General features: G+C 37.3%; 2 protein-coding genes across 2 annotated transcripts; both read right to left on the reverse strand.

Moving 5' to 3' along the window:
• Positions 1-2088: 2088 nt before the first annotated feature.
• On the reverse strand, positions 2089-3022 carry LOC113562534. Its single transcript, XM_026972228.1, has one exon. The coding sequence runs from the start codon at positions 3007-3009 to the stop codon at positions 2377-2379; it is 633 nt and encodes a 210-aa protein (XP_026828029.1). The 5' UTR covers positions 3010-3022; the 3' UTR covers positions 2089-2376.
• A 5549-nt stretch (positions 3023-8571) lies between these two features.
• Positions 8572-12374, reverse strand: LOC105280831 (zinc finger BED domain-containing protein 1). Its single transcript, XM_026972621.1, has 4 exons — positions 12306-12374; positions 11758-11864; positions 9102-10708; positions 8572-8684 (listed from the first exon to the last, which is right to left on the reverse strand). Exons 1-4 carry the CDS (start codon positions 12372-12374, stop codon positions 8572-8574), a joined length of 1896 nt encoding a protein of 631 aa, XP_026828422.1.
• Positions 12375-24243: the final 11869 nt, after the last annotated feature.

Genomic DNA, 24243 nt, shown 5'->3' on the forward strand with positions numbered 1-24243 from the left:
AAACTTGTGGAACATTCTTCTTCTACGCGGTTTAGGACTTCTTCGTCGAACACATTGTACGTGTTGTTCTTGGACGACTAGCCCCACCACTGCGCTTTAGGTTACCACTTTCTCGAAGGTGACGATGAATAGAAGCAAATGTGCTATGATGAGGTTGATGGCGATTTGGATATCTTTCTTCGTACAAGCGTGCAGCTTCTCTTCCATTACATCTCGCTTCGCCATAAATAAAATGCATGTCAGCTAGCTCTTCAAAAGAAAAATTATTGTTCATTTTGAAGACGAATTTCGTATTGTCGTAACAGACACTAACGATACTGAGGTAGTCAAACAAACGGGAGATTGTTGTCAATGTCTTGTAAGCGTACCTCGTAAGTGGATACTCACCGTGTTTATTAACAAAAATCATTCGACCGAGCGATTTCGGGAATAGTTGCGTTTACTATCAATGATAAACATTCTCATATCTTTCTTTGAAAGAGAGAAATCCAAATCGTCGTCAACATCATCATAGCACATTTGCTTCTATTCATCGTCATCTGTGTATAGAAGAAAATGGCCAACATTTTGAGCATTTATTATAAATCCAAATAATTTACTCTCCTGCAAAAACGGCTCATTTTCGGATATCGGTACATTAATAAAAGTTGCTTGTTTTGGTGTCCTCTATAACCCCCTGAAGTTTGTCGGTATGTTTTTGGAACACCCTATATATTATATCTCTAAAAAACCTTTTTAAAAAAAGAAAATATATATACGCCAAGTACATAAAAACTCCCAACTTGTCAAAATACAAAACTAAATATGAAATCAATAATTAACTAGCCAAGTATCTAGAAGCAGTTTGAATATTTTACCCAAACGTTTTCCATGCATACTCTCTTATCGCATGACGACATTGAAGTACTTGGCGTGCCCGAATCACATTAAAACGTCTTGTCCTACCTATAAGAGACACAAAATCATTTGCGAGTCATTGTTACGTCCAAACCACGTACCTCTCGCGTAAGAACGCGAGTCTAGCCGACAAAGTTAATTCTAGAAAAAGGTCAACGGCCGAAGCCACTCTTACACTTGTTCCGAATAAAAGTCTACTCGTTGGCCCTTTTTATGTAAGAGAATCGAATCCCTATTACATGGGATAGGACCTCGTGCGATTAATTGAGGGAAGAAAGGAGTAAATAAATTAAGCTTGAATTAACATAAACAGTCGAATGATGATTTGATAAACGCAAATTATACTCTTAACTCTCAGAATTTATACATAATTGAAACGAAAGGTTATACAAATATAACTATAAAAATTGATACTTAGATTAATTATCAGTTAACTGGAACTCTTCGGCGTCTGCAGTGTACGTTAATGGTGGTGAAAGGGTTGATGGTGCATCAGAAGAAAAAGGTGGAAAATGTGAAAGGAGTGGAAAATCGGTAGGGGATAAATTCTGACTGGGATGGTCAGCAAAGGTTTCAATATCCTCTAACGGGATAGGAGAAGGAGACCGCGAAATATTATGTGCGGGGGAGTGTTGAGATAATTCATCCAACGGGATAGGTGAATAGAACGGAGATGAAGGTGGAGGGAATATGTCGGAATCCGTCAAAAAGGCCTCTATCCCTTGCAAAAACTCTTCGACCTCCTCATCTAACAAGGGGAGGCCACAACCTCCGGCCCACCGATTTCGATCGGCTTTAACAGACTGGTTGAGGGACACCCAAAAGTAACTCGTGTAAAAGGGTTTAGGTCACTACGCCTTCGTTTTTGAAAAAATCGAAGTCAAAGGTCATGACGCCGGATCGGTTTTGGACCTAGGGGGATCGATAGATTACTAAAAAACAAGCAAATTTTATTAATACATATCAGATCCGCAAACTAATAGTTTTCGAGAAATCGAGGAATTAGTGATTTAAGCGCGCCGCTTATATATCTAAAGAGTCGCACCGATTTCAACCGAAGCGGCGGCGTAGCGGTTAAGGCGCTTGCCTGCGGAGCTCAACGTTGCGAGTTCCAGTCTCCCTTACGTGCTTTTTTTTCAAGTGAATAAATTAAAATAGTACTGAAACTTCAGGTAAAATCCAATTTTTTAATTTTTGGCCGAAATGATTTTTATTAAGCATAATATGAGTTCCGTGAACTCACATAAGGATACCGAAAATTTACCAAATATTTACGACGATATTTTGATGAGCGCTTGATACACTGGCTTGTGACTTTATTTTTGACTTTACATCGTCACACGGTGATCAACCTCGGGAATAAATGAAAATAGTACTGAAACTGCAGGTAAAATCGAATTTTTTAATTTAATAATTGGCACTTACAACGTTTGACAAAATCTTTGATGATTATTCGATCTCTCTCTCGCTTTATCTCACTCACTCACTCTCTGATTGTCGCAATTCGCCTTCACAGTGCATCGGGTGATAACTATCATAAAAACATTGAAAGCAGATGAACTTCCTGCACCAAGCGCATTGGATGAAAGCCACCTTGACGCATACGCATTTCTCCCGCCCAATAGTATTCGGAAAACAAATTTGATTGACGTTCATGAATACACGTCTCTGCGTAATCAATTTTGATGCATACCATGCGTAGGATAGCATCGCCTGGAATATTGGTGCCGACAACTGATTATGTATCAGGCTATGAATTGTTATGGCATCAGTTCGGTTATGAAGTTCTCGCTGTGTTTCGAGAAGTGTATGGCAATTTTGCAATTTTGAAATAAAGTTCTTTACTTGGCGGAAGAAGTAAACGTCGCATGGTTGGCACAGAGGTGTGCACTTTGGCGGTATAACTTTTATCGTGCGTGTCGGTTGGCTCTGGTCGTCTGTGAACATGGAGTCATACATGACCATGTCAGTTTGTCCGCCCCACGAATCCAATACTAGGCAGAATTTGTTATTTTTCACATAGGGTTTCAAAACATGTTGAAGATACAGCTTGTAAATACCGGTTGTTAATTTTCCAGATTTCGAACATGTAACGTACAAGTTTTTGTACATATCTGTGAGACGATTTACTTCTTCCGCCACTCTAGGACCGAATTTGTCGGTAGCTTCCTGTAAACACAGAAAAACTTTCGGCAATAATTTGCCAGAAGCCGTTATTGAATACTGGGCCGTGTATGAATGCGTTACTTTATTAATACTACCGACTGCGACAAGCGTTTTTTTTCTCCCCTGTAGGACAAAGTACGTCGAATGTTCATTCGATATTCGCAACCCGTTTGATCGGTGCTGATCACGTAATCAGGATTGAATGCGCTGATAAGAGGTGCCGTCTGTTTCTGAAAGAGATCTGCTACTTCTAGTGTATCTTCGAACGTCATTGTGTCTTTGAACGAGACGTATTTCGTGACGTGACGTTGCCGGATTCTATGCTTCTGTTTGAAGTTTTTCGCCCACGACAATGATGCGCTGAATTTGAAGTCAGTATCAGTTGTATACTGAAGTGCTGTACTTGCAGCCCACTGTTGCAGTATTCTGGTTGTCACGTGCTCGTTACATCGTCTAGCTTCAATGAATCGATCGAACGTCCATTTATCTATGGTAGCGTACTTATCCCAGTTTGTTCCTCCTTTTTCGATGTCTTTCTCCCACTGTGTCAAGTCTTTCTTGCGTTTCAGGGCACACGTAGCTCCTTTCTTTTGCAGTGTTCGGAGATTCCATTTCGGATGTTCTTTCGCCAAAGTTACCGCCTTTATTTTAACATCAAGAGGTGTATCTTCGCAAATTAATTTTTTACTTGCCGGCTCATAATTGTCATCAGACTGTGATGTAGAGCTTGATTGTGATGACAGTATTTCCATGTCCGAAACAGGTACATCTATTTCGGCGTCTTTTTCTTCTTGTTTTCCTTTTTCTTGTTCTCCTTCTTCTTCTTCGTGTAACAGCTGTTGTACATCAGCAAACACCATCTCACCTTGCATTTCCCAAAATCGTTGTAAAATACCCTCGCCCATCAGTTTCGAACGCATGGAAATACAGCTGCTTGCTTCCGAATTTATAACACCCCCTTCTTTCAATGCGTTGACGAAAAAATGCACAGCATCGGTCACTTCTTGTTTTGTCTCTTCTGTGACAGGTTCATGAGAATCTGTACACGCGCTTGTCGAGGGCTGTTGCTCATCCATGGTTGACTTGATGTTGTCACTGGAGCAATACTCGTACGCTTTACGCAAATGCGGTGCTGCAACTGTAATAATGAAAGTAATGCACTTGAAATTACCCGACAAACAAAAGTACGATTTACTATAAATTGTAAGAATAATTATACATAATTGTAATAATTATATATTACTCACCGAAGCGCACTATGGATTGATTGCAATACTCATACGCTTTACGCAAATGCGGTACTGCAGCTGTAATAATGAAAGTAATGCACTTGAAATTACCCGACAAACAAAAGTTCGATTTACTATAAATTGTAATAATAATTATATATTACTCACCGAAGCGCACTATGGTGATTGATTGCAAAACGTGTAGTATTCTACTAATATTCTTGCTCCGAAATTCACTTCTACCACGCTCAACGATTCACAATGTACTGACTAGTGAGACTACCTGACTGGATGTTTGGCTAACGGTTCAAAATAAAACAAGTTTTAAAAGGGATTACGGACAAAAGAGTAGAGGGGAAAAAGGTTACCTTGGGAAAAAGATTGTTGTATACCTGCGACAACGATCACTGTAGTGTTCAAAATATATATTATACAATATATTAAATTATATTATTGAAAATGTGGTTTATTAATGACCGAACGTATCCGAGGTTGATCACCGTGTGACGATGTAAAGTCAAAAATAAAGTCACAAGCCAGTGTATCAAGCGCTCATCAAAATATCGTCGTAAATATTTGGTAAATTTTCGGTATCCTTATGTGAGTTCACGGAACTCATATTATGCTTAATAAAAATCATTTCGGCCAAAAATTAAAAAATTGGATTTTACCTGAAGTTTCAGTACTATTTTAATTTATTCACTTGAAAAAAAAGCACGTAAGGGAGACTGGAACTCGCAACGTTGAGCTCCGCAGGCAAGCGCCTTAACCGCTACGCCGCCGCTTCGGTTGAAATCGGTGCGACTCTTTAGATATATAAGCGGCGCGCTTAAATCACTAATTCCTCGATTTCTCGAAAACTATTAGTTTGCGGATCTGATATGTATTAATAAAATTTGCTTGTTTTTTAGTAATCTATCGATCCCCCTAGGTCCAAAACCGATCCGGCGTCATGACCTTTGACTTCGATTTTTTCAAAAACGAAGGCGTAGTGACCTAAACCCTTTTACACGAGTTACTTTTGGGTGTCCCTCAACCAGTCTGTTAAAGCCGATCGAAATCGGTGGGCCGGAGGTTGTGGCCTCCCCTTGTAAGGTCACTTCTGGTGTTAATTGCGGTGGTGATAGGCGATGGAGCGGAATATTAATTTCGCAGAGTGGCACTAGATGAGTCAAAGAGTGGCAATGTGTAATTAAAAGGGAAGAAAAAAAAACAAAGGAAGAGGCAAAAGTAAAACTGACAACCAATCGCAAAGGCACAAAAAAACAAATAAAAAATAATCAATTTAAAAAAAACTTACTTTTAAAATGTCCAAACCAAATTTATAAATGAATGGAGAGTGGTGAATAGATCAGTGTGCTGCGGCTGCTCCGATTTGAGGTGGAACGAGTGGTTGTTCAATTGCACTGACTCTAAGTTCTGAGTGATGACTCTCGATATTTTAAATAATGACTTCACTTAATGTATTGAATTGAAATGGCAACTAGTGCGTCTGATCGTCTTGCAAGAAAACTAAAGAATGCCCCAGGGCGGTTTCTCTGCCCTTTTTATAAGATAGGAAAAATCGTGTAGGAGGGGATTCTTCTAGAACATTCGATGAGGGAAAATGCCCGAAGTTAGGTAACGGGACGACACGTATAGCTGAAATCGAAGGGCCACCTTTGGACCTTGATAAGTGGCCGAGAGCGTGATCATGGTCATGGTGACGAAATGCACGTGTTCGCGACCAAGGTGACCCAACAGTCGTGGTGATAAGGTAGATGATGCGCTAACGTTCAGGGTTGCTGCAAGAAATGTTTGTTTAATGATCACGCGACGAGCACATATACTGCGTGCCTTACGGTTCCCGTAAGGTTCCCGCTTGATATCGTGTGTCGGAAAAAATAAAATTCAATTAAAATTGTGCAACAACCGTGAATGTCTTGGCTCAATAATGCGTGAGTGATAAGTAACACGCGGTAATTACTAAACGAATGTAACTCTTATCTATTTTTTACGAAAGCAAGGGACCGTGGAGTCTGAACGTAACATCATTATTGAAAATCATGAAGATACAAGATACAATACAAATACAGATATTGTACAACTGTACAAGAATACATGACCACTGCGATCTGGGCACGCCAAGTACTTCAATGTCGTCATGCGATAAGAGAGTATGCATGGAAAACGTTTAGGTAAAATACTCAAACTGCTTCTAGATACTTGGCTAGTTAATTATTGATTTTATATTTAGTTTTGAGTTTTGACAAGTTGGGAGTTTTTATGTACTTGTCGTATATATTTTTTCTTTTTTTAAAAAGGTTTTTTAGAGATCTCACTCTTTTTTGTAAATTTTTAAAATTTGACTATATTTTAGTTTTACATTCTTTTGAACATATAATTAGTATTACATAATTTCTTTTTATATGTTTTATTATCAATTATTTTGTATGCTAACACATCGTTCCGATACAATTTGTAATAAGTTTTATTAAGAATAATCTTTTGATTTTTATATAATATAAATTATTTTTATATATTTTATACTTTTTTCTGTTTTGCTAACAAAATTTCTCTATGTGATTTACAATATTTTTTATTATAACTTTAACAATATACCTTTACTTTTAAATAAATAATTTTTACGAGTTTTATAATTTTATACAACGAATGTGGTAGCGCTCGACGGTATGCAGTGAAATTGGTGGTATTGGTGCAGTCAATCCCTTTCTCACTAACTAATATTTAAATTAAATAATTTATAACACTGCAGCAAAGTATTATATTTATAGTACGCCTAGTATAGTCCTACCTATAATCTCTGTCTCTTTCTCTCGCTGTCTCTCACTCTCTTTCTTTCGCTTTCTTTCTCTCGCTCGCTCGCTCGCTCGTTAAGAAATTAAAACGTGTATGTGTGAACGCACCTTGAGGGACAAAATCGCTTTGCATGTGTTTGTGCGAGCATACGTATGTGAGTGGTCTGAATTCCATGAAAACCGGAACGTCACAGTTTTAACATAACGATTGCAATATCTCAGGATTGACTGCACCACTTTTATTCGAATTGTGGCGACTCGGCGCCTGACAACCGGCAACCAGTCGACCACTGTACGGTGCGAGATATAATAACAAACATCCCCGCGACGAGATAACAGCACAAGGAAACGATAGAGGGCGAATTCGCGGAATCAGTACTCGCGATCAAAACTTCCCCCGACGAAGGATATAAGGACCATCAAAATGAGGAGACCACACACTTGCCTCCTGGTAATCGAGCCACTCAGATTATCTACGGAAGCGTCATCGTGGAACGAGCACGGACTAGACCACAGCGTCCGGGACGGAAGCGGTCCCGACGAGACCCATCTATCGCAGAGCCACCAAAGACGAAATCAACCGAGGTCAGCGGCCCAGCTAGCCCGACGGTTTCATCAGTATCACCAGACGGGGCACCACTACTCTCGGAGACGCAGCCACGATCCGGCGTACAGTTAAGGGAGTGGAAGCTGGTGCCGTGGAACCTTCCAGCGCCGCGACTTACACGGCCTCCTCAGTAGACTCTGACACGGTGGGACATCCGGGTCAGGAGGTACACCAGCCCTAAAGACAGTATACACGTGCCGCGGCCTGTCTCGCCACTACCTCCCTCGCCATCACGGGAGTGTAAAGAGATGGCGGCGCAAATGGATCGGGTGACACCCATCCGCCACTGCCATACTACAGCGCGCCAGGACCAGGGCACGCAGACCAGAGGCTGGAGCGCAGAGAGTGAGGAGGAGGAAGAAGAAGAGCCGCAGCGTTGGGGACCGATACGAGTCACTCTGACTCAACCCCACATCAGCTACTGTGAGCGCAATCTACAGTACAACCAGCGTCGGGGATAACAACGACCCGAGCGAACCGCGCCAAAAGGCGCACATAAAAATACCAAAGAAAAGCGCAAAGCGAGTGTGCGAGTACCGCCACTAACTGTATATATTCTGTACATAACACACAGCATTGGACTATTCGTCTTACCCTACTACTTCTATTTAATTTCTGCCTGTCTCACAAGTGCCGTTCATACCTTTACCCACACGAATTAATCGCGTTCGAAAGCGTGCACCCATATTATCTTATAAAAGTGCTGTTAGATTTTTTATTACGGCTTTAGTTCCTGAGATATTTTAATCACAAGATTATGTGACCTGTCAAATGATGTAAATTCCGAATAAGCTACTTGGTAGTAGGGCTGTAAATACAATCTGGATTTTCGAATATCCGGATATCCGAATAATTCGTTTATCAAAATATCCGACTACTGAAGTTCGAATCCTTGAATTATCCGGATAATTCGGATCCAGATCTGGATCTTAGTTTCCGAATATTCGAATCTATCCGAATCTGCAAATAAATCCGGATCTGAACTACCTACAATAAATTAAATAGAAAAATAAGCCTTGTCCTCTGAGTATTTTGATATATGTATGTGCGCGACATTTTAACGTCACTTATTATTTAAAATTTTTGAAATATTAAATAAATAATTTATATATGTGTACAATATTGTTTAATTCTTTTTAAATATCCGTGATAGTCCTCGGGAGTCAATTAATTTCTCACTGAAAGACATATTAAGTTAATATTGTCCATTTTTATTAGCTTTATTATATCTAAATAGTTACAACGTTATTATTATTACAATAAAAATATATATTGAAAATCTAAGAAAAAACTTGAAGAAAACTGTTTAAGAGATATATGTTTAAGAGAAAATTAATCAATTTAATAGTTTTCGATTTTGATAAAGAAATACTAATTGATTTACATGTTTAGGTAATAAACAACTTCTTTTGGCTGTAACAATATTCCCCGCTGTAGAAAATACTCTTTCGGAACCAGCAGAAGAAGCAGGAATAGCTAAATACGTTTTAGCTAATTTAGCAATACTCGGATATCGCTTTTCATGATTCTTCCACCATTCGTAAGGATCCATATTGTGGCTGATTTGCGGTTCCGCCAGATAATGTGACAATTGAGTCTGAGGATTGTTAACATTACTATTTGTTTGGAACAAAAAGTCTAAGCAATTTATTTGTGTATTTTCAGCTTCTTCGTGTTGCGTCTCTTCATGATGAATCTTCTCAGCGATAATGGATCGAATTTTACTTCGAACTGCCACAGGTTCTGCAAGTAAATCTTTCGAACGAGGATATAGGAAACTCGCTAGCTGATTTATCGTGATATTCGGAGATTCAGATTCATCCCAATTCAAACGGAAACGATCTGTTAAGTCACTGACGACTGTTTCTTTAAGCTGGTGAATTATATTATCATCATCTTCATTTATTTGTATGTGATTATCTAGCACAGTACGAATAATGGGGCGTGTTATAGATGTAGGTGACATAGTATCACTACAAAGAAACGTTATTGCCATTTGGAGAAGCTTAAGTACTTTAATTAAATTTTCCATTAAAATCCAATCATATTCAGAAACTTCAAGTTTTTGTGCAACAGCAGATGATGTAACAGTTCTATTTGATAATACAGTTTCTACCGGAATTCTATTTTGTATTAATCTTTCTAACATAAAATAGGTACTATTCCAACGAGTTCTGCAGCTTTGAATTAATTTCTTTTTCTCTGACTGTATCTGCTCCTGTGCTCTTTGAAGAGCATTTGTGGCAACAGTTGAATGTTTGAAATGAGCTACGATCTTACTTGCTTTATTAATGATGCAATTAATATCATCAATTTGAAGACCCTTATAAATAGAAAGTTGCAAGGAATGTGCACTACATGTTACATCTTCAGTTTCTTCTATAATATTGTTCATTAAACGTAATGCTGCGAGAATATTTGAAGCATTGTCAGTGACTATAGCAGTAACTTTCCCGATTAAATTCCATTCTCTTATAATAAATTGTAATTTTGATGAAAGATGTTGCGCTGTATGACATTCTTCCATTTCTTGCGTTTCTAACACGTAATTCTGAGGTGTCCACGTTTCGTCTATAAAGTACACAGACACCGTTATGTAGGAATGTTGTGCTCGCGAAGTCCAGCAATCGGTTGATAGTGCTACATGATCAACTTTCGCTAATTTCGAAAGAACTGCCTTCTTAATTTCCTCAAATGCCATATTTATCCTTACGGTCATTGTTGGTGCTGAAGGTACTTTATATGTAGGCTCGATAACATTCATAAATTGAATAAAACCGGGATTTGAAACAGTCGAAATAGGTAATAAAGTTAATGCGATCATTTTCGTTAGGGCTTTGTCAATTAATTTAGCCCGATCAGCGCTGCAAATTCTTTGTCGTGTTGGTGTACTTGATACTCTGGCAGAACCGCATACAGTACTTCGACGACGTCTTTTAGTGCAAGGTACAAGGCATTCTGCAGTATCTTGCGTTTCATCAATTGAATTATCTTCTTCATTGTCTGAAGAACTGGAAATATACGTATCTTATTATTATTATTATTGTTATTCTTTTTATTAGGTTTTATTATTAATTATTATTTGTAAATGTTTTATTTAATATATAATTTTTTAATTATTTTTATATTAGTAAAATTGTAAATATAATTTTTAATATCTAATTATAAGTTCAAATTGAACATGGCTAAAATGCTCAGCTATGATCTCCATAAACATCTTTTTCAATATATTATCGTTAAATATTAATTGCAACTTTCCTGCAAAACGGAGTCTACATCCTCTCAAAACTTAAAATACATTACACTTACCTCGTATTATTAAATAATGAATGCACAGCTGTTAAGTGCTTTATAAGCGGAGATGTTGAGTTTTTATTGCGAAAAACGTCATTACATATGTTGCACTTTGCGCTTATATTATCCTCATTCGGTGAACAATATTTCCATACCCAACTTTTTTTGAAATTTGGCATTTTTTCATGTAAAATATATTATATTTAATGACAAGAAAAAATTGTGTTTGACGTTCGTAGCTAATGCAGTGAAGGGAGTAACGCAAACAAATGAAAATAAGCGCTGCGCGTTTTCGGTCAGTGATGTTAGATTCGGGCCGCTGCCAGCACGGAATTGGAGTGGAGAGGGAATGTCACGGACACGATACGATAGATGTGTGCGTCACGCTTCAATTAGTGTAAGGCTAATATGTATTGGGTTGAGTAAAAAATAATTTCGTATTTTTTGGTCAAAGTCAAAGACAAAATTTTGATATTAAAAAATAACTTTATTAAACAATGTATGCACCATTTTTTTCAATAACATTTCACCATCTTTCAGGTAATTTAAGAATTCCATCCTCCCAAAACTTCCCAGTGTTCTGAGTGAAAAATTCCTCAAGGTGTTGTTTGCAAGCTTCCAAAGAAGTGAAATTTTTTTCATTAAGCGAATTCTGTAACGATCTGAATAAGTGGAAATCTGATGGTGCCAGGTCAGGTGAATATGGCGGATGAAGCAAGACGTCCCACCCAAGCTGCAGTAATTATTGACGGGTTGCCAAAGATACGTGCGGTCTAATGTTGTCTTGATGGAAGATGAACCATAACGATTGCTCAATTCTAGTCGCTTCTCGTCGATTGCTGCCTTCAACTGGTGCAGTTGGGAACAGTACTCCTTCGAATCAATTGTTTGATTTTGTGGAAGCAGTTCATAATATATGATTCCTTTCCAATCCCACCAAATACACAATCTGACTTTTTTTGTGTGTATGTTTTGCTTTGGTGTGATTTGCAGCGGTTCATCTCGCTTCCCCCACGATCTTTTGCGCTCAACATTCTTGTATACAATCCACTTTTCGTCGCCCGTTACTATTCGTTTTAAAAATGGATTGTTTTCGTTGCGTTTGAGCAATGGAGATGCGGTCCATTAAATTTTTTTCAGTCAAATTATGAGGTACCCAAATATCGTACCGAGACACGTAGCCAAGTGTGTGCAAGCGGTTCACAACGGTCTTCTGAGATACGTTGACAATTTGTGCGATATCTCGTGTCGTATAATGTGGATTATTTTCAATCAACGTCTTGATTTGATCATCATCTGCAACTAATGGCCTACCTGAGCGTTTTCCATCTTCACATGTCGTATCACTAGCACGAAATTCCGCAAACCGGTTTTGGCACACATGTTCGCTTACGGCATCCTCCCCATACACAGCACATATCTTTTCTTTAGTTTGCGTTGCGTTTTTCCCTTTGTGAAAATAAAAAAGCATCAAATACCGAAAATACTGCTTGTTTTGCTCCATGTTTACAATGCCACTAAATACAAACTACTGAATCGATTTTGATGAATGATGACTTTATACACACAGGAAAACATAACATTTCAGAAAAATAATGGTAATGTCACATCTTGAGTGAAGTTAGCTGCCAATATTTTTTCTTAATGACATCTACCCAAAATACGAAATTACTTTTTACTCAACTCAATAGTTGCTTTATAAACAAATTATGCAATTCGTAATATGCAATTACATATTTCTTTTTAAATCAACTAAATATATATTATTTTTGCACTAATAGATTAATTTCATTATTCTAAGCACAAAAGTATTAGGGTACAATTGTGAAAAACTAAATAGTTTATCAGATATTTTATATTTTATGTCGAAATATGCCAGAATAAAGTGTAAAATATCTCGTAAACTATTTTCGAAAGTTCCACATTAATACTTTTATGTGCAGAATAATTAAAGGAATCATATATATTGTTTATAACATTAGTTACTCCGTTAAAAAAATGGCGATGATGATATGAAATTATGACCATATGACCTTAAAAATTCAATTTTTCCAAAAATTAATTTTAGCGCCCTTCAGGCACTACAATTTTTATCTAAAACCTTTTTTTCAAAATTGCATTGTTTACGAGATAATCGACTGTATCCAGATTTTTGGTCCACCATGTATAGAGCTATGGGCGCTGACACGCTGAAAACGTCATTATATCATTGTTGCTTATTACATGTCGAAGAAAGATAGAACGCTTTTAACGATTATTTTTCTGTTTAATTTATTGTAGATAGTCTGGATCCGGATTTATTTGCAGATTCGGATAGGTTCGAATATTCGGATACTAAGGTCCGGATCCGGATCCGAATTATCTGGAGAGTTCAAGGATCCGAACTTCAGTAATCGGATAAAAAATATCTCGGATAATCCGGATAATTTATTATCCGGATATTTTCAGCTGTACTTGGTAGCGCCTCGACGATGTCGCGCCAGTGCTGTATTAAGTGGCTATTTCTCATGCAGTTATTTATTTTTTTATGTACTTGGCATGTACTACGCGGTAGCGTCGCTTGATGCAGAAGATTACTCAAGTTTATTCCTAACATAATTCGTTCCTTTACTTACATTTTATTCTTTTAATTACTTCATCTCATATATTAATAGTATTTAATATTAATAATAAGTATTGTTATTGCATTCGCTGTTTAGTTCGCTATTTTTAGTTATTCTTTTAAGGGGTAACACCTATGTAAAATTTTCAAAAAATCGTTTTTTTTCTTTTAAAATACACTTTAAGGTCTTAAAAATGAAGTGCAAGTGGTTTTATGGCGATTAAACTTTTTTTTCCCAAAGTTATAGGCTCTCGCACCAAGCGCCTCACCACAGTGCTGCTAGAGCGCGCGGTATTTCGAAACATTTGAGTTCGTAGGGTACAAATATTTTTACCTGCAGGTATCTGTGACGATTCTAAGCTATCGAATAAGCGTATTGATGTTGTGAGTATTCTATTTCTTTCAGATGTATTAGTATAACTCTCGCACTACAGCTGTTGACAAGACGTTAGTCGGACGCGCATTGAGCATCTCCTTGATTCTTACTGTATAATTTAAATACCGTTGTTTAATAATTATTTTGTAAAGTTTCGTGTAAAAGTGACAATGAGTGACAAAGGAAAGAAAGTGTATACTTCAAAAAGCATCAAGCTCTCCGATCGCTCACTCAGCGATGCAGCGAAAGAGGCTCGCTCGAGCTTAAAATCTGCGAGAAAAGACGAAGAGGATGAAAATCTTGCTGTTGAAGGGCAACTTTATGGTCCTGGGATCGCAGACTAAAGGTAAATTCACTACAAGTAAAAAATTTCAATAGTTAATCTAAAAATATCAACATTCGAAACTTTAAACGAGTTTTTCTCAAAACAGCATTTTTAAAGTTGGCTAGCAGTAGAACTCAAACAATTTTTAACCAATTTACTTCAAATTTTAGCAGTATCTAAAAAATACAATTTTCTACAGAAAAACGTAGGATTTTTTTGATAAGTCAAAAATTTTTTTAGTTACAGCTGATTTTACTCGACTTTTTTTTGTGAAAAAATGGATTTTTTTTAAAACTCCGCCATTTTATCAAAAATCAATATTTTCAAAAATGGCTACGTATTTCTCTAGGTATTGGAGTAAAGAAAATGAAAAAAATTGTTTTTTTGTTCTAGACCACAAATTACGGCATTTATGCTGCTAGCCGCGGACCACCTTGCCAAATCGACTGTCTCCTTCATACTGCTGCAGATCCACCATTTTGTAAAATTTAATTATGAAAAAATTATTTTTTGTACTTTTTGACATGCCTCATAAAGTTATCAAACTCATTTTTTAACAGCACGATTCACTAAATACAAAAAAATTCCCAAAGATAGACCTCTTTTTCAGCCGGTTACATAGGCGTTACCCCTTAAGAATGGAGTTTGTAAGAAAAAATTAAGTCTTATGTGAATATATGTGGAATTATAATGGTAAAAGTACAGATAAAATAAAAATAATTTTAAATAGCTTAAAATGTGAACCTTATATTGATGATAACCAACTTAAGCGCCTACAAGTTAAGTTACGGGAGAATTTCTTTCCTTTTTATAATAAGAAATGGAAGACTGTTTCCTATAAAAAAGAACTTTTCCACAAACGATATGCGGCAATTTTGAATAAAAATTTCATCGTCAAAGAACCCCGCAGAAAACATATGGAAAATGGCTTTCGATAAAATTGGCTGAAACTTTGCCATTTTATACTTCAAGTAATGCTGATCAAAAGTTACCATTGTCACAAGTCAATCCTATGAGCCGTTTTTCTTCTGAAAAGGCTCAAGAGTCGATAATAGTGCCTATGATACTTTCTCGCTTTCAGCGTTATCCAGAATCAACGACGTGGACGTAGCGAGTATCTGATCCCTTTATGTGTGTATGTGCGCGCGCGCGTGCATGCGTGCGTGAGTGTGCGTGCATGATATTTATAACATATTATGTGTATATGTGTTAATTATTGCGTTTTTATCACATCTATTGATTAATAATCTCAACATTCCGAGGATCATCTGGAGGTTCTCGATCCGTGGCATCCAATGTGATGTTGAGCAATGACGTATCAGGATATTTGATGTTTCCCTGATGTCGTGCAAAACCTAGGTACCACAAGACGCTGGCAATGTGTGCGCATGTACCCAAAGTGTGAGCTCCAGATTGACATGTACAATAATACCCATTAATTGGATCATTAGCATTGTCAGCAGCATTTTCATCCCTATTATCGATCTCATATGAAATGAAGATCTGATATCTTGTTGCATTACGAAATCTGGAATACAATCTAATTCTTAGAAAACCTGACTCATTAATATGTTCATCAATTTGAAATTCCTCATCATTATCCCTTAGTAACTTATCTTGGACATATGAAGGTGCTAGATTTATTTGATATATGCCCACAGTCAAATCTTTCAGGTAATCCAAATCAAGTATAGGAAAATCTGCCACGTCACGATAATTGAGCCGTCTCCATTGGCCATTTCTCCTTTGCAAGTTGTCTACCTCTACTCTCGCTTGTACGACATTAACAGACGTCGATCTTTGTAGCATATCTATAGCAAGCTGAGCATCCGCATCTTGCATTTGGATAAGAGGATGATACCTGTTCAGTATAGCTCCAGCTATACGATAGAATCCATTAAGGTTCTTTACGTGTTGCAGATTTATTGTTTGTGCTAAGAATTTGAAAACTGACCTCAAATGACCGTTCCGTGCTTCGACTACCCAGCGATTTTTTGTGATGATACGTGAATCATTCGCTTCTTGCGTTGTCAGTTGCCTTTGTCCGTGTTCAAGCAGTGCAGGCATCTTGTGATCAATGTCTAAACGCTGGAGTAAGGGTATTGCATTACGATATAACCTCTATCTACCAAGACAACGTCACCATTCTGAAACCAGTTTCTTAATGAGTCTACATCTCTTTCGAATTCGTGACGAAGGATTTTGGCATCATTGTTCCGAGCATCAGAGAAATACGGACCGAAAATAGTTAGAATATAACCATCGGGAGCTACAATTAAGGTTGGTTTAAGGAGATGTCGATTTTTGTGAACGGAATAAGATTGGCGCAATACTCGAAAATTCTTACTTTTATGTATATACGCGTAGGTACTGTCAATCACAGCGACAACTATTGGTTCTTCGGGTTGAGGATTATACAGCTTATTTGCAAATTCTGTCACGTGTTGCATAATAAACTCTTGTCTTCTTATTGATTCAGGTCCAATATTAGTCGGAACAAATCTTTGTAACAAAGATGCCCTAACATAAGCCACGACAGAAGAAACAGTTTGTCTACTAGTATAATCAAAAATGATTTTGAGAAAATCATCACTCAAGCCCTGTCTCATCTTGCACAAGAAGACCAACAAATCTTTTCTACTTACGTATCTCAGTTTACCATTTTGAAATACAGGATCACAATAAGTAAAAAGCTCCTCAAACTGTTGTTTATTGATTGGTGCTATATACTGAAATTCCTCATCAGTTAAGTGATTCTCATCTATACCTCTGATTTTACTTGCACTTACGTTTCTCAGTTGCTGTAAGAAAACTTGCAACTGTGGACCGTTGATAACATAAGGTCTGTTGATGAAACGTAATGCAGGCAATAATATATTGAGAAATAAGCCATTTTCATCCAAATGATGCTCACAACTCCTCACATTGTCCGGTATATAAATATTTGTTTCTATAAAAACCTGAACTCTGCATTGTATTGATAATCTGTGTACATTGTTTTGAGCATTACAAATGACGCAAGTATGGGATGCTGTTTGAGTCAAGACATTTAACCGTAGACAAGTAGGACATTAAAAAACCTTATAAAGGTGAAAAAAGTACGCCAAGTACATAAAAAATCTCACCTTGTACGCAACAAAAAGTTTAAAATGCTATTTACAAATATCAAAACTAAATATGAAATCAATAGTTAACTAGCCAAGTACCTCGAAGCAATTCAGTTTGAGTATTTTATCCAAATGTTTTCCATGCATACTCTCTTATCACATGACGACATTGAAGTACTTGGTGTAATTTGAACAGCCGCGAAAAATTAAGATCAAATTGAAGTGTGCGCGATACGCGGGACCCCTTCGACCCACCGTCACTGAACGCGGGAAAATTCTACACAAGGATAGGATAACTACAACCCTTCGTCGTAGCGTCGAAACTACTCCACCCTCGACATTTTGCAAGAGGAACATTCGTCTCAGAATCACCTCAGGAATTTACCATTAACCGGTGATACGGTAGGTCTGGGACACCCTGTATATTGTTTATTATTTTGAGTAACTCGTATACTTTTGATAATTATTTCAAGGGATCACTTAGGCAATTTTAATATCGTATTTGTAGGAGACTCGATATTATACCAAAACACTTTTGACTTTTGCTTTTTTTACTCATCGAACACGTAGCGTTTCTCAGCAAGTGGTCTCGGTTAAATATATATATATATATATATATATATATATATATATTACATGGCTTACTTTTGCACTTACTGTGCTAACGCCTTTTTAAGTTCCGCTACGATGTGTTATACAATATGTATAATTGTATACCGATGTAATCATCAAATAAACAGCGATGCTGATATATGCTTTAATAGATTATTATCGGGATTACTTTATTGTCAGCAATGATTGTGTAAATGTGTACATGTTTTATTTTATTTTATTGCAATTAAGTAATAACAAATGTATTTTTGGGTAAATAAATGATTGTAAATCTAATATCGATACATATATCGAATCTCTCTCTCTCTCTCTCTCTCTCTCGCTCTCTCGCTCACTCGCTCTCTCTCGATCTCGCCCTTTCGCTTTCTCGCTCACTCGCTCTCTCATTCTCTCAGTCACTGGCTCTCTCGCTTTCTCATTCACTTGCGCTCTCTCTCCCTCGTCCTCTCGCCTCTCGCTCTCTCACTCTCTCCCTCCCTCGTCCTCTCGTTCTCTCGCTGTCTCGCTCTCTCATTCACTTGCTCTCTAGTTTTCTCGGTAATAAATAATTTTAATTTTTATTGTGTAATTTTATGTATTATGTCTGATAATAAAGTAAATAATATTCAATAATTAAATAATTATAGATATTTCTGTACACTGTTTAATGTAATAAGCTAACTAGGCGAAAATTGTTCCTCGAATCCATCGATGAATTTGGCACGTTCCTCTTCAATCAATAGCTTGTCAATGTATATGTCTTTGTCCGTAGCGAGAGAATGTGTAGTGGTGTTGACCAATCGTAAACCGAGTACAGTACCGTTAGCCGGCGAAAAGTTGTCGAATGCAGATTCGACGACTATCGACACGAAAGGCTTGTCGAGCACTAGATCCTTAAATCTGACGCAATCAGCTACCGACCAATCAGTGTTTATTGGTTCTATTCCTAGTCAATGCCAAAAAAAGAAATGTAAGATCAAGAATTTTTCGAAGAACAGTCATAAGATACGATTGTGGGGAAAGATTCTTACCGACAAGTTTAGCTTTCACTGCTTGATACGGCAATTTCAAGAACTCGTTCTTAAGGGACTGCAAACAATAACGCGACACTATCGTCACCAATAGATTGTAATGGTGGACCACAAAATGTCTCGTAACACTTCTGCAACTCGAGCATCATCGCCTGGAAATAACGGAATAATGCATCAATATAAATCTATCGTTCGATCGTTTAAAGTTTTCTTGGATTTGACTTTTATTACCCTCAATGCCTTACCACTGTCCCGCGGTTGTACGATAAAGTGTCTCGGATGTGCGGCCAGTGTTACATTAACATGAGTTCACCTGCGCGTAAATCTTTTCTATGTGCGAGACATACATTTCGACCAATTGTCCTGGCTGCAAAAACACAAAACCGTATATAGAAAATTAGAATGTCTAAAATAATTTTTTCAGAGAGATTTATTTAAATAGATAATTACTTGCATCGCGGATGCATCATTAAATTCATCGATGATCTTTTCAAATAAAATTTGGTTAATGTCGATCGACGCCATCGTCTCTGCTAGTGTCGTAGAAAGTAACTTTGACTAAAAATACTCGATCACCGAGAAGCAGGTTTTCAATTTCGGCGATTGCCTGAGGATAATCGTGGAAGTTCTCTAATCCTAGGAGAGCTACTCTGATCACCTACGAGACACAGAAATGTGCATGAAATGTGATTAACGTAAAGTGCGATTGAATCAAAGAGAACTCGAGTAAACACGCGTGATTTACTTGGGCCGGTCAAACACTTTTATTACTTCTTTAACATTATTAAATAATACTAATAATAATCAGAATAAAATGTATAGGTTACTTACATTGTATTCAATCTCACTCAAGGAAATAGGTTATTTAACGACGAACTAAAACAACACTTTCACTTCACTTCCTCGGCTGCGGATTTCCCGCCCGGGTCTTCCTTTACACATGTGGTCTGTTCTTTGTAGGTTAAAGGGAGACAAATATAACTTTTCTCATTCAACTTCTTTCACTATACAGTGCGGTCCAGTTGTAGCTTCAAGTGTTTCAGATTTTCTATCCCTTTTCTTTGAAGCATCTGAAGCATCAACTGGACCGCAGCCCGCGTCGTACAAACTTTTTGTGTATAATGAAATAAAATGGAACACCCTCTATATTATAAATATGAAAAAAATATGTTGACTGATAATGACGTTACATAAAGAGAAAAGTGAAATATTACATAATTATTAATGAAAAATAGTAAAATGCATGAGATCGGCGCTGCTGCCACCTATCGGAGCAAAACTGTACTGTACAAAGGCTTGTCGAGCACTAGATCCTTAAATCTGACGCAATCAGCTACCGACCAATCAGTGTTTATTGGTTCTATTCCTAGTCAATGCCAAAAAAAGAAATGTAAGATCAAGATTTTTTCGAAGAACAGTCATAAGATACGATTGTGGGGAAAGATTCTTACCGACAAGTTTAGCTTTCACTGCTTAATACGGCAATTTCAAGAACTCGTTCTTAAGGGACTGCAAACAATAACGCGACACTATCGTCACCAATAGATTGTAATGGTGGACCACAAAATGTCTCGTAACACTATAAACCAAACAACTAGAAACGAATCTGTAAATGATAGCGCAAGCGGATTCGCGATATCTTAACAAATGGCAAAGTTAGCTATTTTTTATTTAAACTAGTGTTAATAACTTTTAAAAGTTCAACTATAAACCAAACAACTAGAAACGAATCTGAAAAAGACAGCGCAAGCGGATTCGGGATATCTTAACAAAAAGCAAAGTTAGCTATTTTTTATTTAAACAAATGTTAATAACTTTTGACAGTTCAACTACAAACGAAACAACTAGAAACAATTCTGAAAAAGACAGTGCAATCGGTTTGACAATAGCTTTAAAAAAACGCATCAAAATAGTACCTCACGGGTGATGTGGAAAGCTATTGTCAAACTTAATTATATTATATGTACATTATTATACATACATATATATATGTATTATTATAATATTACATAATTATTAATTAATCAAAAATGTAGCGTTTAATTAATAATTATATAAAAAGAGAAATTATTTATAATATTTTAATGACGATTTAGCGGAAGATATAACGTAGCATACTTTTTATATAGAGACGCTCCTGAGAAACAGCGTCAAGCGCGCGGTCGGCGGCTCGGCCGCTCCACTGAACGGCGGGGGAGCAGGAGGGGGTAGTAGGCGTCGCTTGTCAAATCGGCACGAAATGTGCAACTAACTCCGAGCTCTGATTTAGTTGATTGAGTATTAAGTAGTTTGCTCAAGAAAAGTTCTTGTCCACCTCATTGTCATCACCCTCCAGCGAAAAATGGCTGCTATAGTACGGCTGATGTGTTATGTATGTAATAGACCATTCAATATTCGTTATTTGGCACGTATGAATGGTGATGAGAATATAAATAAACGCCAAATAGCTATCACAGGCGCGATGAGCTTGGTCATCCTCCTTTATATCTTGATGATAATTCAAGATTATGTATTAACTGTAATCGGTCAATTGTTGAAGAAATGGCTATGACCGAGGCAGATCCTACTTGTCTACGGTTAAATGTCTGGACTCAAACAGCATCCCATACTTGCGTCATTTGTAATGCTCAAAATAATGTACACAGATCAAGAGACACGGTAGTGTCTCGCGCCAAGTATACGCGCAGCGAGACCGACCGTGTACTATTACGCGACGCGACGTTTTCAGAGACGCTTAGATTATCGGATCTCAGTAACGGCTGATCCGATCAACTTCTAAGTAGGCTCAATGGATAGCTTGGAGTCGAATTATGTAATAAAAGTGTTTTCATTTTTCTCCTACGTGCCCTACGAGCGGAAATATTGCGATGCAAAGTCTGAAATTGGTAAATTTTTGATTAAGAAACGTCGTCATCATTATTGTCATCGTCGTTTGTACAGTACAGTTTTGCTCCGATAGGTGGCAGCAGCGCCGATCTCATGCATTTTACTATTTTTCATTAATAATTATGTAATATTTCACTTTTCTCTTTATGTAACATCATTATCAGTCAACATATTTTTTTCATATTTATAATATAGAGGGTGTTCCATTTTATTTCATTATACACAAAAAGTTTGTACGACGCGGGCTGCGGTCCAGTTGATGCTTCAGATGCTTCAAAGAAAAGGGATAGAAAATCTGAAACACTTGAAGCTACAACTGGACCGCACTGTATAGTGAAAGAAGTTGAATGAGAAAAGTTATATTTGTCTCCCTTTAACCTACAAAGAACAGACCACATGTGTAAAGGAAGACCCGGGCGGGAAATCCGCAGCCGAGGAAGTGAAGTGAAAGTGTTGTTTTAGTTCGTCGTTAAATAACCTATTTCCTTGAGTGAGATTGAATACAATGTAAGTAACCTATACATTTTATTCTGATTATTATTAGTATTATTTAATAATGTTAAAGAAGTAATAAAAGTGTTTGACCGGCCCAAGTAAATCACGCGTGTTTACTCGAGTTCTCTTTGATTCAATCGCACTTTACGTTAATCACATTTCATGCACATTTCTGTGTCTCGTAGGTGATCAGAGTAGCTCTCCTAGGATTAGAGAACTTCCACGATTATCCTCAGGCAATCGCCGAAATTGAAAACCTGCTTCTCGGTGATCGAGTATTTTTAGTCAAAGTTACTTTCTACGACACTAGCAGAGACGATGGCGTCGATCGACATTAACCAAATTTTATTTGAAAAGATCATCGATGAATTTAATGATGCATCCGCGATGCAAGTAATTATCTATTTAAATAAATCTCTCTGAAAAAATTATTTTAGACATTCTAATTTTCTATATACGGTTTTGTGTTTTTGCAGCCAGGACAATTGGTCGAAATGTATGTCTCGCACATAGAAAAGATTTACGCGCAGGTGAACTCATGTTAATGTAACACTGGCCGCACATCCGAGACACTTTATCGTACAACCGCGGGACAGTGGTAAGGCATTGAGGGTAATAAAAGTCAAATCCAAGAAAACTTTAAACGATCGAACGATAGATTTATATTGATGCATTATTCCGTTATTTCCAGGCGATGATGCTCGAGTTGCAGAAGTGTTACGAGACATTTTGTGGTCCACCATTACAATCTATTGGTGACGATAGTGTCGCGTTATTGTTTGCAGTCCCTTAAGAACGAGTTCTTGAAATTGCCGTATCAAGCAGTGAAAGCTAAACTTGTCGGTAAGAATCTTTCCCCACAATCGTATCTTATGACTGTTCTTCGAAAAATTCTTGATCTTACATTTCTTTTTTTGGCATTGACTAGGAATAGAACCAATAAACACTGATTGGTCGGTAGCTGATTGCGTCAGATTTAAGGATCTAGTGCTCGACAAGCCTTTCGTGTCGATAGTCGTCGAATCTGCATTCGACAACTTTTCGCCGGCTAACGGTACTGTACTCGGTTTACGATTGGTCAACACCACTACACATTCTCTCGCTACGGACAAAGACATATACATTGACAAGCTATTGATTGAAGAGGAACGTGCCAAATTCATCGATGGATTCGAGGAACAATTTTCGCCTAGTTAGCTTATTACATTAAACAGTGTACAGAAATATCTATAATTATTTAATTATTGAATATTATTTACTTTATTATCAGACATAATACATAAAATTACACAATAAAAATTAAAATTATTTATTACCGAGAAAACTAGAGAGCAAGTGAATGAGAGAGCGAGACAGCGAGAGAACGAGAGGACGAGGGAGGGAGAGAGTGAGAGAGCGAGAGGCGAGAGGACGAGGGAGAGAGAGCGCAAGTGAATGAGAAAGCGAGAGAGCCAGTGACTGAGAGAATGAGAGAGCGAGTGAGCGAGAAAGCGAAAGGGCGAGATCGAGAGAGAGCGAGTGAGCGAGAGAGCGAGAGAGAGAGAGAGAGAGAGAGAGATTCGATATATGTATCGATATTAGATTTACAATCATTTATTTACCCAAAAATACATTTGTTATTACTTAATTGCAATAAAATAAAATAAAACATGTACACATTTACACAATCATTGCTGACAATAAAGTAATCCCGATAATAATCTATTAAAGCATATATCAGCATCGCTGTTTATTTGATGATTACATCGGTATACAATTATACATATTGTATAACACATCGTAGCGGAACTTAAAAAGGCGTTAGCACAGTAAGTGCAAAAGTAAGCCATGTAATATATA

This window comes from Ooceraea biroi, chromosome 9, assembly GCF_003672135.1.
Source record: "Ooceraea biroi isolate clonal line C1 chromosome 9, Obir_v5.4, whole genome shotgun sequence".
NCBI lineage: Eukaryota > Metazoa > Arthropoda > Insecta > Hymenoptera > Formicidae > Ooceraea > Ooceraea biroi.

What these genes read in the sequence shown, in the direction of transcription:
- LOC113562534 (XM_026972228.1), bottom strand. Translation starts at nt 3,009, where the DNA reads ATGTACAAAAACTTGTACGTTACATGTTCGAAATCTGGAAAATTAACA.
- LOC105280831 (XM_026972621.1), bottom strand. Translation starts at nt 12,374, where the DNA reads ATGTGTGCCAAAACCGGTTTGCGGAATTTCGTGCTAGTGATACGACAT. An exon ending in AAGACAACATTAGACCGCAC is followed by an intron (nt 10,709 to 11,757) that starts GTATCTTTGGCA and finishes GTATATTTCCAG; the next exon opens with TTCTTCAGACAATGAAGAAG. An exon ending in TATTGTTACAGCCAAAAGAA is followed by an intron (nt 8,685 to 9,101) that starts GTTGTTTATTAC and finishes AATTTATTGTAG; the next exon opens with GTAGTTCAGATCCGGATTTA.